The sequence below is a fragment of the Cynoglossus semilaevis genome, chromosome 3 (assembly GCF_000523025.1).
Source record: "Cynoglossus semilaevis isolate Cse_v1.0 chromosome 3, Cse_v1.0, whole genome shotgun sequence".
Lineage (NCBI taxonomy): Eukaryota > Metazoa > Chordata > Actinopteri > Pleuronectiformes > Cynoglossidae > Cynoglossus > Cynoglossus semilaevis.
In genome coordinates, this window is record NC_024309.1 from 7905816 (window position 1) to 7924076 (window position 18261).

General features: G+C 38.5%; 2 protein-coding genes across 8 annotated transcripts in view; both read right to left on the bottom strand.

Annotated features, from left to right (window-relative positions):
* Nucleotides 1-18261, bottom strand: part of mkxa (mohawk homeobox a) — a 1121182-nt gene that overhangs the window by 1001945 nt on the left and 100976 nt on the right. The window lies entirely within an intron of this gene.
* ncoa2 (nuclear receptor coactivator 2) overlaps nucleotides 1-18261 on the bottom strand; it is a 53568-nt gene that overhangs the window by 27599 nt on the left and 7708 nt on the right. For 5 of the 6 annotated variants that reach the window (XM_008307730.3, XM_017031441.2, XM_017031443.2 and 2 more), the window contains 3 exons: nucleotides 10687-10764; nucleotides 3907-4014; nucleotides 2597-2769 (listed from right to left, as the gene is read on the bottom strand). In XM_008307730.3, coding sequence (XP_008305952.1) covers nucleotides 2597-2769; nucleotides 3907-3995 — 262 coding nt within the window. In that variant the 5' untranslated portion in view covers nucleotides 3996-4014; nucleotides 10687-10764. The remainder of the gene's footprint in view (nucleotides 1-2596; nucleotides 2770-3906; nucleotides 4015-10686; nucleotides 10765-18261) is intronic. The other variant, XM_025054719.1, reaches the window with a different exon arrangement.

An 18261-nucleotide genomic window follows, 5' to 3' on the forward strand; every position in this document is an offset into this window, starting at 1 on the left:
CCAATAAGCGATTGGTTTTACTGTGTTGGCAGGAGTGAGAAGCACAGCAGTGTAAGGGGAAGCAGTAAAACACTGGGCTATGCCATTATTTTATAGGCTCTGGGAAGAGGTCATTATTCAACATGTTTTCTGTGTAGATGCAACACATGGAAACAGAAAACGTGGGCTCATACTTCATTAAGTTACCAGTAGAAAGAAGAAAAAATGTGGACACTTCAAAAGGGTTTGATAAGAAGCCAGTTGCCACCATTGCTACACAGCCCTTTTCTGCAGGTCTGTGACACCAATCAGTGAGAGTTATTGAGCCACATTAGTGTAATTTAATATATTCAATCGTGTCACTATAAAATGAAAATATCTTTTACAGTGTAATGATGCTGTCGTAGGTGACAGAAATCCTTAAGGACTGAAAAAGAAGAGGACATAAACTGGGAAACTATCTCCTACGACCCAGCAGCGTAACACTAAACGGGTGACAGATGAGCCGCAGTGACAAGAACAAATGGAGGTAGTAAAATGATAAAACATCTTCTCGGAGCATAAAGAGCTTCCAGAGAATCTCTGGTTCAACAAGGGGTGCAACGAGAAAAAAACAAAACAAATGGCTGCTGTAAGTGTAGACTTAAACTCTGAGGGGGTGCAGCCACTTTCTGTGTTTAGGATGAAAAGGCATCTTCATTAGACCACTGAGGTCTGCAGAACAAAGAATAAAAAGGCTGATCAACCCTTCTCTCCCTGTGGTAGCTGTTCAAGCACAATTAGGGCTTCGGAAGCAAGCTGGAGACATTACTCCAGCCTGGTGTAATAAAAAATAGAATGGAAGAGGAATTGTTGGAGGGAGGGGATTATAAGACACAAGAATGGGGGAGGGACAGACAGATGGTGGCCAGAGATTGTGTGAGGTTTGTTTTTTGCATCACAGTGCTCATTATTACATAATGTGTGTGTGTGTCACAAAAGCACAACGACACAATCAGCAGGTATGATGCACATTGGGGCAAATGGAACACTCATTCATAAATATCTTGAACATAGACAATGGTTGGCTAGATCTCACAGTCTAAAAAAGGTTATCATAATTCATGTAAAACCAGGTCAGTGGGTACTATGGGATTGAGGGCACAAAATTAAAAGAAGAAATCTGTGATTTTTAAAGCAAATATATATATATATATATAATATAAATTGCAGTCCAATCTTGTCCAATCTTTGTAAAATCTTAAAATCATTTACTCAACTGTTAAAAATGTGTAAAAAATATTTATTTTTGATGGCAGCAAGATAATAATGCTGACTAAATACGTGCCCAATTAGGTGACTTCATTCTTTTTAAGAAAAACTGCTTACTCATGCCCCTATATTTTGTTAAAACATAATTGTGGAAAAAAAGATCCAAAGTTTGGGCTCTGGGACAATAAAAAAAGGACATGTGATCTTACTTTATGGTGCGTTAAAACTGAATGGGATGTGATTTTTGGCACTGTGCCCATGGCAGGTCAACCCGAGTCATGTCTATGCAATATGTGTCTGCAGAGCTGTATGGGAGGCTCTCAAAGGTCTGCATGTTTTTACAATTAAGAGTCTGCGTGATTGATTCGCATTACATTTGGCTGCTTCTATTGTATCCTTTTGCACGGTGTTATGCGAGTATTGTTCACTGGCCTGTTCACCTTCACATCAACTTTGTATATGGTTTGTTCATGCGAAAGATTCAAAGCATTCCCATGTTCCAGGGGGAAGGTTGCAGCGGGGTGAGAAGAATGATGCGATGCAACCATCATGCTAAGAGGCTACCATGAAATCTAGGGTCATTTCAGTTGGTCTGGTTTGCGACCCCCACTATTATGTGATTGGCTTTATACTTCAGTGTATGACCTGGTTTTTACATCGGAGTTATTTTCTATTCCAGTGAAGGCCATAGTGCAAGATCTGGATGAACGCTTCAATAAGAATCTTTAAAATGTTCTACACAACATTTTAAGGACACAATACCATATCATAAATAATAAAAAAAGCATATATTTTTCTACCAGTAGCCATTGCAAATACATGATCAAAAAGCCACAAGTAGTCAAGTAAATTGTTTAAGCGAGTAATCTTTGGGCCATGCAGCCTTGCTGGAAACATGGAATTACTTGAAGACAACAAGAAAGGAAAAGCTGGCAAGAACAGCCAAGCACAATGATCCATTTGCCTGATGTTCTGGCTCCGAAATTCAAAAGAGAAAGAACAGCAGCCCAGCATTAAACTGCTCTGGGTTATGCAAATGACACGATGAAGTGGTGAAGGGAACATTAAATCAATGGTGCTGCTCTTTAATAACAACATCAATAACTGTGTGTGAAGTAGTTCCCAAACCATAATATTTATACTGTACTATCAAACCTGGGGCTTCTGCCAACACAGTGCCACTTGTGGCTCCTGTGGTTGTATCAGGGCCTTATGGGCTCAAGCATATGCAAGAGGCACCAACACATTTTACATAGTAAATTCCACAGCTTGCCACAAGGATTAAAAAGATAATGTAGAGGAACACAGAAACATAATGAAAGACAGATAAAAGTTATAGAATCTTAAAATATGTTGCCAGTTGTACCTTGCTCCTTTATTTGCCTGATTTGTTTCACAGTTTCCTTCAGGATTGCACATTTGTCAGGCTTGACATTGAAGTTATCGATGTCATTGAAGTTGGCGAAGATCAGCTCAGCCAGCTCTTCAATGTATTTGTTCTCGTGCTCACGATTGCGCTTCTCATTGCTTCGCTTTGGACTGGAGAGACAAAGAAGTTGGTGTGAGAAAGAGTGAGAGCAGGAACGAAGTAATGATGTAGAGAAGAGAAATGTTAAATAATAGTAAAAACAAACAAAAAAGGTTTTAAGGCACTCATTATAGAACTGATCAAGTGATTGAGTTAAACCATATTTTAATGAAATTAAGGAAATACAAAATAGAGGTTGTGCTCAAAAAATACTCCATATCTATAGGCCTCATCAATAACATAAATCAAAATCCTTGGCTGTTTGACTGCCAATTAATTATGTAGATCTATTGTAAAGAATTCAACATGGCCTCAGGGTTGCCATGCCAAATGGCTGTGGATAAATAAAACATTGTAGCAATGGCAGCATTTGGGCACTGATTAGTACTCTGCACAGGGGGCTGGGTGTTGGACCTGTCAGGCCAAAGAGAATCCATCTGTATAGTTTATATGTTCTCTTTGTGACAGTGTGCTTTTTCTGTAAGTATTAGTTTCCTGCCACAAACTTAGGACTAAATAGTTGATTAATTGGCTGTTCTACAAAAAATAGGAATGGTTCATTCTTTCCACAAGCAGACTCTAGAACACTTAGAGAAACCTGTGGTGTATATGCACTGAGTAGAACTGTCAAACCTAACCATAGTCCATTTATAAGATTGGAATGAATAGTATTCATTGCTGGCTTTAGCTGCAATGGAAAGATCCCAAACCAAGATCATGTGCTCATGTATTACAATCTATAGAAAGTATAGTTACTTCTCAGTTGATTTGTTACATGAGCAAAAAAAGCCACAAATTAGAATATAAGGTTAATTTTTAAATCCATGATTCAGATATGAGGGAACTATGACCACAAAAAATGACACAACCCTTTAGCAAGAACACCACCACAGGAGATAACTAGGGTTATACCCATTCTCGTGTACTCTAATGTCCTAATGTATTTCTTATTGGTCCCCAATTTGGAAATGCAATTTCACATAAATCCTTATTAATGTCGTATGTAGAGTAGAAGGAGGCCTAGCTCTAAAACTCTAAAATTACTTATGGTTTCCTTTTGGGTCAATGATATCGGATGCCCTTGCATAAAAGACAAGATACTGTGAAGAATAGTGCTTTGTTGTCTTAGGTAGGTCATAAACTCTTACCTGGGCCCTAAGAGTTCAGTAGAACATTCTTTGCGTTTTCTTGACTCTGCCCTGGCAGGGTCAGACGTGTTTTCACCGACTCCACTCATTATCAATGCATATCACCGTCTGGAAAACAAAGAAAAAAACACATGTAAGATTTTTACACAAACTACCTTACACAGACTACCAAATAAAGCCCAAACAAGCCAGTGGTTTGTGAACATGTCAATATTGACAAAAGGAAAAAATACACAGAAAAATACTAGGTCTGCAGGGTACAGGTTGATCCACTCCACTAGGAGAAATGAGTGAAAATAGAGCAAAAAAAAAAAAAAAAGAGAGAGAGATTCAATCATTTCTCGCTGATGGTGCACCTCTCCCCAGAGAGACTGAAATGAGAGCACGGCACTTAGCCCACAGCACCAGACTGCATGCTCAGCCGTGTACCAAGAAAAACCCATCCGTTACACAAACCAGGCAAAGCCAGCTCACAGCAAGGTACAGTGGCTTTACAATCGCAACATGTGTCAGTGTTTACCGAACACTGCTGAAAACACTTACCTGCATTAGCTTGTAAAAGGCCGTTAAAAATTAAATGTAAGACACATCATTGAGCGGGAATACAGCATGCATTCTAAAGGACTGCACAGATTGCATGTATACCATTAGATTTATTGTGCATTTTATTACAATATGAAGCCATTAGTACATCTTGCAACCATTTAAAAACATATGGAAATTGTCCTTTTGCCCATGTGGAAAAAAAAAATTCTGAACCATTGTTTTAAAGTCACTCTTGACTTGTATTATATACGAGTTCAATTTCTTTTGAATGAGCACCAACATCTGCATCAAATGTGATTATTAGAAGGATTTCTGCCACACCAATGTCATTAAGAAAATAAAACAAAAGAAAACATGTTTAAAAACCATGCATAAAATAAATTTTCTTGGATTTGGGGATGGCAGCTTTTCATAGCTGAATGACAGCACCAAATGTGCCCAGTGCATGAGGTTGGGGCCTGCTGTGTTGTGATACACTCTTAGCCACTCTAACCATGGAAACACTGCTTGACGCTCAGCCATTACATAAGGCAAAACGGAGAACAGGACTGAGCAGTGGGGAAGAACATAGCTGAGCAGAAGCAGTTACACCCTGAAAGGGGGCTGGTGACCATGCAAACTTGAGTCTGGCTCCCTCCTGGCCTGGAGTGACCTACTTTAAGCTACTGGTAGTGTCTGTGCTCATATGGCAGTAACGCAAGCAGTGGTGACTGGCCAGAAAGGCAGGACAGTCTCTGAAGGGTAAACACATTTCTGTTGGTGTGCTGAAGAGTGAGTTGAGTGTCACTGTTGGCCAAAAGAGTGTATTAAAAGATAAAAAATATGCAGATTTTCATTGCAACAGACTCGTGCCCTTGGATTATGCTTCTTGTATGCAACTGGATGGACTTCAGGTTGGTGCACTATGCTGCTGGCTACTGAAATCTGAACAGGAGTAGCACCGGAGAAGTTATGTGCTTTATTAATGACAACAGAAAGAGGCCATTAAAGTCTCACAGCTAAATGTTACTCTCTCTTCCTATTGGTTGTGCCTGCACTTTCCAGGACAGGTTACCATGGGGATTCTTTGCCTGATTGGTTGTGCCTGTTCTATTAGGTAAGATATGATTGGATGCTTACATCTCCTTGACATGGCAGTAATGATGGGTCATTGTAGGGTGAGGGGAAGTAGAAGAGACAGGAAGTACCAAGCACATCTCAATGACACCAACACAGACAGCCAGACAGCCTGGCTACTAGGCTGTCCACCAAGAAACGGTAACAGACATCTATGTATTAGAAACTGGTTCTTATCTGTAGGAAGCAGTTTACATTTCTAGATGATCACTGAGGTCCAATGCTGGTTAATATCAAAACTGTTCCTGATAGTTTTACTTTTAAAATTACCAAACATTTTCCTTTTTAGTTTTGCTCAATTCAATCCACAGAAAAAGAATGGCACATATTAAACTGTATGTTTTTTCTAATGAGATGAAGTCCTGCACATTGCACTGTGATTTTTTTTTACCATAAAACCACGTTTACCCAGTTGAGGTTGCACGTATATCTTTTTTATAATCCAAATACTTGTAGATGGGAATCATCTTCCTCTTGAAACTTCTGCATTAGGCATTGTGCTGTTGTTATCATCATGGCATTTTATGTCAGTAAAAATGACTGGAAAGGTCCCTAGGATCATTGGGTTTATAACAGCATCTCCCCTTTCACTCACTTGTTGTGTAACATTAAGGTAGTGACGAACTCAGGTTACTTATATAAGTGTAGTAAACACCTCTACCCAGTCTCTCCCATCTCTCTGACACATGTAAACACACCTAAATGTATACGTGTGCTGAGAGGTCAGCCGTGCCAATGTTAACCCAACACTTCTCTCTTCATTACAGGTTTTCATCTACATCATCATCTGTGCCTCTGACTCACAAGGCTGAAAGCAGGGTTCTGTTACCAAACCACTGCAACAGCCACAACACTGCCTCAGCAAAGTACACTTGGTGATTCACTACCAAACCTACAAAACCAATATGTTAAGTTGCTGTTACTCTGAAGTTCTAATGTTATGATGGTTGCTCTGGACCCTTAGGGTGACTTAAATTTCCATTATGAACTACAAAAACTTTACTGCCCTGGCAGTGGAAAATAGTTTTAGTTAGATATTGTATTTTTCTTAACATTAAAATAAAGATTTACAAGCCATGCTTTACTGTAGTAAATTTAAAGTGGGCAATACAATAGCTTTGAATTATCTTTTGCATGTGAAAGTCATGTGAATAATTGCAATTATTCACATATATAGATGTGAAGCTTATGTATGCACCTGGCAATTACTGTCTAGAGACCTCTGAAAGCTGCTCTATTTTATTCAAACATGAAGGTGAATTAAATGATTGAGTCACTGAGACACTGAGTGAGAGTGTCAAAGAGTAAAACACTCACTCTTTCAGTGTGTACTCATGCCGTGTGTCATCAATAATGTTGGGACAAAGAACATAAGTCATTTAACCATTAAGGTATAATTAAAAGAATACACCACAAACAGATAAAAAAAAAAAAACTTCTTTTAAAATCCTGACTTTGAAAGCACAGCATACACTTGAGAGTAATGATCAAAGGTGTGTGTCATAGCCTATATCTTACATGTCACAGGAGCAGTCTCTCTAGGACTGAGATGGTGCCAACCAGTCTGGCCAGACAGGACTGCAGAGACAACAGGGGTCTGCTGCAGCTGCTGCAGAGCTGGAAATGACACCGTTTTCTCAGAGGACAATATAACTGGAACCTGGTTCCACAAAAAAACATCTGCAACATTGAAAGACATTTTTTTAAAGGTTTCTTAGAGCGATATGGTATTTATATATCTCTTTACATTACTGATTTTCACATGTGCCTTAAAATACAATACTAATTTTATCAAGTAAATAATGAATCCTTTGGTTATTTCAAATGTTTTTACCCTACATTGAAATAATACATTCTGAATTGGAAGCTGTGGTTCTTGTAAACAGGCTATGCACCAGGCATATGTTTTCATTAAATGAAGTGTTATGTAAACCACTACTGTGTTGTCGACAGTATACATACTACTCTGATCCCCCATAATCACGTGCCAGAAACCTGCGTTGCACAGACTGTAGGTTCTTATAGCCATGTGTCATTGACAGCAGTGCAGCAGATGTGATTGCAGTGTTAACTAACGGTATTTTATGTTAAATTAACGTTGGGTGGAAATACGATAGTGGTGGAGCCAGAGGTAAAATACTGGTATTGTTATCAGGCAGAGTACTTTATTCAAATATTTGTACTTGTACTAGAAAACATGCACAGTACCCAGCGACCACATACACTGTAATGGCTCTTCACGACAATCTTTTAACTGAAAAGGAAAAAATAACCGAAATGCTGCAAAAGCCACACAAAGTGAGCTTTGCTCCTGCAGATTTACAGGGAAACAAGCATTTTAAAACACTGCATTACCCATTCCTCTCACTGCATATTGGAGGGAAAATAGATGCAGTAAACAACTGATGGTCTGATTGCCAGGGGGAGAGGGCATGTAGCAGTGTGCCATTCCTGTAATTTCGTGGGTTAGCAGGGGTTTGATTATAGAGTCACACCGAGTCACACCCAGGATTTCTGGAGCTCAAAGCCAGCTGGGCATGACTGTACATTAAACTGCATAAGAAGCTATTGGGGAAGTGTTTGAAGTTTCCTGAACTATAATAATGAGGGCACTTCTGGAAAAGTGCAAAACCACTGAGGGGCACTGAACAATGTCTTGCTGGTGTGTCTGATCTGTCCTCACGTGACTTCTTGGCACAACTCGCCCCGAGAGAGAAATGGAGAACAAGCGTGTACCAATGAAGGCCACTACTGGGGCACTGAAACATGGGCCATTTATATTCCCACAAACTGAAGGGGGAAACCATGACGGAGGAGGGGCTCAGAGTCATGTCTTCTCATCTTACATCACAATATGTACCAGGGTGAGAAAAAAAATGCTGAGTGAGCAACAATACACTGGACACATGTTGGTTCCGTGTCAGAGATTAAAGACCAAGACGTATTTAAAAAACAATATTGATTTTACTAGAACGTTACAGGTTTATGGTGAGCTTTTACGTTGTTGACAGCTGCTGTTACTTTAAACCAGATGTTGCGATATTAGGTTTGGGGTCAAAGGAGAGGCAGAGGGAAGAGACGGGAGAAACATGATGATGGACTTAAAGACATTAAGAGAATTTGAAACCTAGAATTTTGGCTGCGTTTAACAAGACTTGACTGATGGGCTTTTCATTCTGAACACATGAATGATGAATCAGATCAATGGCAGAGATAAAGCAATAGGAGAAAATTAAGTCAGTTTGTATGTAGAAAGAGCAGACAATTACAAATAGGTCACACCATATTTTTAAAAATAGAAAAAATAAGGTACATAGAGTTTATGTTGAGAGCAGAGGTCTTGTTTGTTTGTTTTTAAGGCATCCCTAAACTGACAGACAATTAAAAATGCTGCTGAGAATAGTGTTCTGGAATAAACTAGGTCCAGTGTCATGTCTGAATGTAACGTGTTGTTTAATCATGCTAAAAAATAATGAAGTATAAAGAAAATGTCTAATCAACCAATTACTTCCTCCTCTGTATAAGTTATCTGGTTCAGTGAATCCAAGTTCTGCAAATCTCTATCTAACGAAGTAAAAGTAAATTACTTTTCCTTTTTTTATTTTACTAAACTCAATCTGTAATCTGGGTAATATAGATCCACATGTACAGTAAAAAGAAAATAAGAATTCACAAAATCAGGACATGCACCTTGTCTTCTAACAAGTCCCACTCAAGGGCTTGCCAGAGAGCAACCAAGAGACAGGCCCCTCATTTACTGAAAGCTGATCATGCTCATGAATCTTTAACACAGGCAGTCACTTCAGAATGTCGCAGAAAGGGGAAGGGGAGGGCTTTTTGTAGTCAAGTCAAGGAGGGAATTGTGCACAAGGCCAATTTGGTAAAGCTGCACCATCAGGGCTTATTTTTTGGAACCTGTTAGCCACAACTATCTGTGCACAAACACTGATGAAAATTAGTATGAGTTAGTAATGAGTATAATGATGTTACAACTGAAGCTAGACTGAAGTTGTCTGCTTTTCTGTTGAAGCATGGTGTAGAGCATGCACAGATGCTGCAACATAATGACTGTTTTCCAGTCTATCATAAATCTGCTCAGGTTATTTTTGATGATCTATGTTTCTTTTTACCGTCTTGTGAGTATAGTAAGTAGCTAAAGGGCAGATGAGTTATTAAGCAGGACTGTGGTACAATAAACAGTTGTTCAGCTGTTAAGAGAAAAAAAACATTTCAGTCTAAAGAGCTGGGACCAAACTCAAGAGGGAGGGGTTGTCAAAAATTGATTACCTGGTTTAAAGAAGTACCTCTCCTCAAAAATCTAGTCAACAGTTCAGCTGTGGCTGAAGGCATTGCCAGAGGGAAGATTCAGACATTACCGCAGACATGGGATTATTGTCTGGATTGAAATGTAAGAATGTCCCTGGTTGTTTCCTCAGAGTTTCTTTGTTTTAATTCATCAGGATGACTTCATCTACCTCTTTTTTAGATCATGACCCCTCATTAAAACAGGCCAATTAGCTGCACTTTCAAACACTGAATACTACTCCAAGCCCACAAGGACTAATACAGACCATGTGAAAAACTTCTTTACACTTAGAATGATTCTGTTGACCTAAATCAAAACTATGTAAACACAAATATGCAAATATGTGCATTTCAAGACAAGTACTGTAAAGCAAAGTATTTTTCTGACAATATTTGGAAAATATTCGAAAAACACATTTTTCACCACGAAACACTTCAACACATCAATGAGACGAGCAGATATAACAAGAACTTTTTTATAAAATAAGCTTGGTAAGAAAAACATTATTTACTCAAACATTCTTAAATATTAACACCACCAATTTCTTACAAATAGTAGAATACCCAGGAATCAGCCTATTACATGTATTACGTTTTAGGAGCATTAATCCTATTAAATACCAAGAGTGGGAGATGAGCCAACAGAACAAATATTACAGAGGACACTTGATACTAGTTTCCCAAACTCACTAAAGAAGAAAATGTAATTATAGCAACAGTTTAGATGTTTGTGTGAAGTCTTCAATTTCATCACTTTGTCTATGGGCTGTGAATTTTGTGCAACAGAATATTGGCATCACCTATGCTTCTTACCTTGGTTTCAGTCCAGAGAGTTCCTCAGGCCATTGCTACAAGACGGTACACTAGGAAACCCTTAATCACCTCTGCCTGCTGAAAGAAACAACAACAAACATTAGACGTACAGAACATGGTGTGAGCCAGAGCAGAAGCAGAAAAGTGTATAATGACAGAAGATTGTAGCCTGTGTTGTGTTGCTTGTACGGTTAGTTACTGTACATGAAAACGGGAGACACTGCTGTCTGATAATAATAATAATGCACCAGACATTTTCTGTGTAAGACAGTCAGGCCAAGCTTGGTAGACAAAATTGGTTTGTGTTAAACAAACAGAATCAAAGCCATCAGTAAAAACCTGAAAACAAAAATTATAAAAAAAGTAAGAAATGTCAAATTATTGTAGAATTTCTATGGGGACAAAGATTTTTGGTTTGATATCATTATCTTTTGTGTACAACCTATATCTGTTCACCTACAGTTTTCTTTTAGCCCTGATTATTTGATTTCCCAAAGCATTGAAATGCCTAGCATTCCCAATTTCCTATATTAATGCACATGGCTATTTTTTCCCCCTTTGTCCTTGGGGACGTCAAAACCTATTACATGGTGGAGCACATTGTACCTTTTCAATTGTGGCAGACAATTAATTAGACAAGAGCAAAGTTTCAATTTAAAAACTGTAATCCCACTGGACTATAAGAAAATGTAACTTTTAAAAAACTGGAGGCATGTGTCGGATTATTAAACCTTGATGGAGGAAAAAACAAAGCTCCACTTGAAACGTTAATATGAAAGAGTTTATCTTGTACAACACGTTGCCTGATGCCGAGAGAATGAGACAGAGCCAGTCAGGACTGGGTGATTTCTCCCAAACAACTGCCAAGTGAACCAGCTGAGGAATGCACTCACGTGATGTCATGTGTTGACATAATGGAGGGTAAACTGATTCCCCCTTTGAACCCTGTGCAAGCCCATAGCTCGAGGTGGTGTGGAAAGGTGTTATTCCATATCTGGCACCACTACACATACATATAGAGTCATAATTTACTCCCTTAAACAAAAGGAAACACATCATAAATTTCACACACACTGTCGACTGCCTGTGTATACACTTAAAACATCCATTAAGGAAGGCATAAACAGAGCTAAAGTCTTAAAAGGGACATGCAATCTGATCTCCATAATGTAATCTCAACTTTTAATTTCTCAGCTCCACCTTCCTCTTTTCCCTTTCCTTTTCCTGCACAGCTCTCAGTTCTCATCCTCTAGAGGAATTTCCTCTGGGCTTAATGCTATCACATGCTCAGTCTCAGTCCGGCCCCTGATCTGTCGACTGAGTGACAGAATAAGGCAGAGGGTAAAAAACTTCACTGAACTAATTATCAAAAATAATTTTAACATTAAAGGCTAAATTTGGTAAAAAGAAAAAAAAACTAATCTCAGCAACTGTGACACTGCAGTTGGTTTTAATTTTTAATTTTTGAAAAACAAGTTGCTGAGAAGATCAGCTAAATATTAATTTCTTCTTAGGAAACAAATTATCACCTACAACAGGAGAAAAAAAAAATAAAGCTGAAAAACCCAAGGGGATGTGAAAGGAAGAACCTGCACATACAGTGACATGACTTCGATAAAATAGGGTGATTCAAGTATCCTGATGAACTATCAGATCTTATTAGGAAAAGAGCATGTTGCTTTGACAGATCCATCTCTGAAGTGCTCGTAAAACCACAGAGTGTACATTGTATAATATTTCCACTAATAACACTTAAACCAAACGTAAACCAATGCTGGGAGTTAGAATGAAGATACAATTAGGCCCCAAGTATCGTTTGGAGGTCTTAGGGAAAGTTAGCAGTTCTGGCAAACATCTATCAAAGGCAAACATGTCTGCTGGTTATGAAATCTGAAAATAAAAACTATGTATCATGCAAATTAAGAGTAAAAACAAGCCACTTATTAAAGAGTCAAATAAGTGACAACAAAAGGACACATGACAAATGAAGTAGTCAATTCCATAAGAGTATCTCTGTTGGCCATTCAGACTCTGACCATCTGTTGGTATTTAATGGGAGGTCAAAGATCAACAGGTTAAAAGTTCAAGCCCCACTTAACCAGTGGTGGGGGATATCACAGGGATGTATGTTGCTTGGTTAAAAACTGACCCATGCCACTAAGGTTTTGATAAAGACAAATATATGTAATCATTAGTACAACTGCTTTGTTCAAAATTGAAATGTACTTCACAGTGGCACTAATCAGTTGTGGGCCTGCTTGAGGTAAACAGCACCTGGAAGAGTAAGCAAAACAAGATCCTCAACTAGAGAACAATTGTACAATGCAGAAACATATGGTGAAGCGAGTGAATTCAAAGAACCTGTAGCACCGGACAAAGTTTGTCTGGAAGAACTGTAAATGCAGCACCAAATACTGAAAACACACACACACACACACACTATATACTGCCATATTTTCAAGAAACTGCAATAGAGGTTTGCACAGGGCTATGTATGTTGTGACCTATGCATCTAGAAACAACTGGGTGTGTACATAGTACAACTCTGCTAAGAATAAGCAGGTGGGTCTGCAAAACCCCTTCAGGCACTTAAAAGGCTGGAGGAAATGAAAAGTAAACAATGAAAGTTGCCATACTGCAGTGTTAAATGTAGTACTGACTGATGCTTAGGATTGCTTTCATTTTGTTAGCAGGCTCAGAGCTCAAAACAATTTTGTTCGGAGGCCTTGACTTTCAATGCTTTATGTGTATAAAAGTTCAAATGTAAGTATAAAAGTTTGAAAGTAAGGGGTTAAATCCCTGTTTGAGTTTACCCAAGACCCACTTAAGAGATAACACGTGAGCCTGCAGAGATTAGTGCGAATGCTGGTCAACCTTAGATTACCTTGTTGCCATTAAATAAGAGAAACCTATTAAGATGTTTGTCAGTTTGCAAACAAGTAAAGAAGTCAGTTAACCAAACAAATAAGAGATTCTGAAAAGTGGTATATTGTTGGCTATGCTGTTACTTCCTGACTATAAATAATTCTGTGCCAACCAAAGTGGAATGTGACTGCTCACTGTTCGTGACTGCACCAAACAGAAGCAACAGAAAACACACGTTCCAGATCCCTGATTGTATGTATGGAACTGTGTTTACATCCAGAAGATTTCCAACATACACTTTAGTTGACACCTATTTATTTACAACATATATGTACATGATGTGTGCAGAAAGTAAAGGCCTTATTGACAACCATAGAGTATGAATCTTCAAGCTCAGGGCTATTTGTGTTGCATAATTTCTCTCAGAACTGGCAGTGTGCTCCCAGCTGAGTAAATGGATTTGTCACTCAGGGCTGGGTTAACAATGCTAATGAGCCAGCTAATCAGGTTCAGAGAGGCCAATGACTAAATGTGCTAGAAATTGACCAAAATGTCCAGGTCACAGAGGGGCTAACCGCCAATGGAGCCCCAAGTGTGTGCTTCTTAAAGTGCCCAGTGATGACCTTTAATCCAATAAGATTTGGGACCAATGTCCACCCTAATGAAAACACCTGGCCTTTTGGCTCTTATCAAACTGGGACCAAGTCAAAAATACCATCTTAACCAATAATCAATAGATGATAATCTTATTATTCTGTACATACAAATGCAAAAGCATGGTTGACACAAACATATGTATAGTTTTATGTGGAGGATGTAATATTAACATTTCTAAAGAACAGTAAGAATGAACAATAAAATACTACTTATTTTATCACAACAATCTGCCATGGAATTTCCCATTTCAAAAACAGTTTTATTTTCCTCCACTGACTTTAGATTTGTGAGATCAGCTGTCATATAATTTCTGGAAAGTACCCTAATAATCAAATACATTACAGTAAAATACAAGAAGATTTCGACTGCGGAAGCATTTCCTTTTCATTCAAACACACAGCACTGTTCTTCCACCACCTTAGCTCTCCCCCTTCTCTCTGACACTCTTATATAGGGGGGTGTGGCTTTACAAAAACATAGCAGGGATTAGTTTCACTTTCCCAGCACAGGCAACAGTGGACTAATGCTTACACTTGTCCGCACTGTAAAGATGAAAAAATATGTTACTCTGAAGAGCAGAGAAACATACTAGACCGACATTTTTGTAAAACAAGAGTGCTGACTAATACTTGATAATTAATCAGTGGATAAACAGGTGCAGGCTGCCTCTCCTTAGAAAGCATACTATAAAGCTTTAATTTCAAAATAACTGTTAAGTGAAAAAAAAACAAAACTTTTTTTTACATTACTTTCTCCATGTGTAATTTGTGTATAATTAAAATACTATTGGTGTAATAAAAAATATTACAAGACAATGGAATGCATAATAAATTAAAGAAAATCAATAAATAACATATATTGTTAACAGTTTTACTAAGAGTGGTTGCATATGAAGGACAAAAAAATTACCAATATCACCTGGAAAGGAAATTAAACAACTAACATCTAAGAACAACCCATTCTCGTCCGCACCTAAACGTGCTGGATAAAATTGTTTAATGCTGAGGAAAATCAAGTTCAAGTCCCTCTAGCATGAATTTGCACTTTGATTGTAATAACAAGGAGTTGAGTCACTCTCGCTCTCACTGGAGTCACATTTTTTATGCAACCAAACAAAAAATGTAAATTACGATAATTGAAAATTGAGTGACCAGAGTGTGAAAGATTGTGTTTTTTAACTCTTTCTACTCAGCCTAAATAAGAGACATCAGTTAATAATTATACATCTATACCCAAATAAGTAATCTAATAAACATTGTTATTTCAGGTCTAGTAATAAACCTAAAATAAGGTGTTTTGAGTTTAAATATTACAAAACCCCTTGAATAATTACAAACTGAAATAGTGGCTTAGCAATAGTCCTAACAGTAACAGCAAAAAATGCAATTTTGAACAAAACAAATGTTAAGAAAACAGTCCACGGAAACAGCACTTCCTGCTTCATGCACAACACAGGGAAGAACAGCTACAGTTTATGTCTTGGTGAAAACAGCATCAACATTGCTCCTCCCATAAAACACCATTATGTATTATTACCCTTTGAAATCATGCCAGTGGGTTTCAATGGGCTTCTCTGATGCAAATGCTATGCTGTGCCAGGTGCCTCTGCATCTGTTGCTCCAGTAGCAACAGCTAACTCTTTCAGCTGTGACCTCGGGGACAGTAAACACAAATGTGTCAGGACCATAATGAGAGCGATAAGACTGAGCTCTGTAAAAGGTGAGTCATTCGGACAAGAGAAAGCAAATGTTGGGGTGTGTGTGAAAGTGTGTCACAGAAACAACCATGTAAATGCAGAGTGTGTGTGTGATGGGAAAAAGAGACTGTGTGGGCTGGAAGAACAATTCAGAGGCACCACTGATTGTATCATGTCTTTTGAGATGATCTGGAGTTTATCTTGTGACTCGTCTGCGTGTCAACTGCATATCTGTTGTGGCTGTGTTGTGTGTGTCCATGATGTTTCATTGCCTGTCACACTCAGTGAGGAATTAGTTCCCATGGAGGCCTGAGGCTATACAGTGGAAGCAGGCGCAGGAAAAGGAGGTGTCATGTTAACAGGGAGGGGGAGGGGAAGAGCAGATCAGCTGACACATACATGTCACTTTATCAGGCCAGCACTGAGATAATGTGAGAGGCCAACACTCTGGCTAACACTGCAAGCACAGACACACACACATACACACTAAAGTCTGACAATCTGAAAGACCAACAGATCAATTTAGATTTAAATTAGGTTGATTACAAAATCTTCTTGGTATTTTTTCTGCTCCACTGGACCAAAGTGTGAGCAGGATAGCGATAATCTGTAAAACGGGTATAGAGGGATGACTTTAAATCCCAGCAATACCTGATTAAAACGACTGCTGCTCTGACAGCAGAACATCTAATTGGTCCAGACAGAGCTAAGAAAAAGCAGAGCACTCTCTTTTTCCCCTCCCCATCCCTCTTTCCATGTAGACAGTTCTTGCTGGAACATTCAGGGAGAGCCAGGTCAGGTAGACCCTACAACTATTTTACTTTTCTTTGGTAAGGCAGCACACTGAAAGAAACACTCACTTTGTCAACACACATTCAAATTGAATTGCACAGATCAATAACCCATAATCAAAAACCAAATGTAAAATAAAATAAAATCTTAAGATCTCCTTAAATCTTCAAGTTTCTTACACTTTTATTCCGATACTGCCTCCCTTAAATACTCTGACTTGTGTGCTTCTCATTAATAGAAGAAGCCTTCACTGCTCATTTGGACGATGCTATTTTAAAGGGAGGCATCATGTTTGATTATCACCCGGCCAGCTGATTTTGACTTGACAATGACATTTTCTTTGCCTGTTCAACTGCCTTTCTTCACAAGCCCATCCGTGCTAGCTGCAAACTAAGGTAAAGTTGCTGGAAGCATAAAGGACTAACATGAGCGGCTGTTGGTTGCCATCACAACTGCATTCTGGGGACATTTGTTCTTTTCTGTATTATTGTGATTACCCTTGACACATAATGAAAGTAAGATGTTGCAAACCAGTACCAGACAATTTCGTTCATGTATGTATTGTACCAAATAATCCTGTACCATTTGGCCTACGCTGGATGCCCTTTACGATGCAAAAGTCAGCTGTCAAACTGCAAAGTTGTGGGCTCTAATCCAGACTCCCTGAGGCTACATGTTGCCAATGTGGTCAATAGTTAAATGACAAAAGCTATAGCTACAACACTTCCTGTAAAAAGGCTAGGTCCGCACAAACTGTGTATCAGCGTGGGGTTTAAGAGAAAAGTAAAAAAGAAAAAATGCAACTACTGTAGATGCAAACCATTGTGTATGTTGATGGAGCAAAAACAACTCTATCCAATACGTCACTCTCATCCATTTCTAATTTCTGAAATCCAAATCTATATTTTTGCAGTTAGAAAATTAATCAAGTTTAAGTCCATTAGGTAATCACTTAAAAGAAAAAACAACAATGAACCCATTGGTTTTATAATTTTGCCACATTGTTTGTAGCTATTTTTATGATGCTGTGTCTCAGTCTTAACAAGATTAATCAGATAAAACATTTGTTAATCAAGTAATACCAGAAGGCTGCTGAAACATGGAAAATCAACAGTCAGTATCTTGGGTTTCAAATCTGTGAAGATCTTTAAAAGAGCCCCCTTTGTCAGTCAGCTCCTGTGGCAGAAGTATCTGCGTAACATCATGGCCTGCCTTTATAATGTCATTCTGTGTCCAATGAGTCTCTTTGTTTTGTACTGCACTGCCAAAAGAGTTGGGAAGCGGTTTTGTTTTGACTTCCACATTATCAGGTGCCAAACCAAAAAAAGTGCAGTGGAGTGGAGCTTTGCATAGAAGCAACTGTAACATGCAGGGAAATATAAAACAATTTTGCATTGTCTCCACAAATAGCTCCTGGCCACAGCATTTTGTTAACCAAGGGGTAAAGATTATTTTAAACTTTTGATCACACAATAACATAAACATTTCTATGTTCAAGTAAACAGTGCTAATGAAGCAGCCACAGTATGTTTGCTGTGTACTCCTAAAGCTGGAGACATTAATTA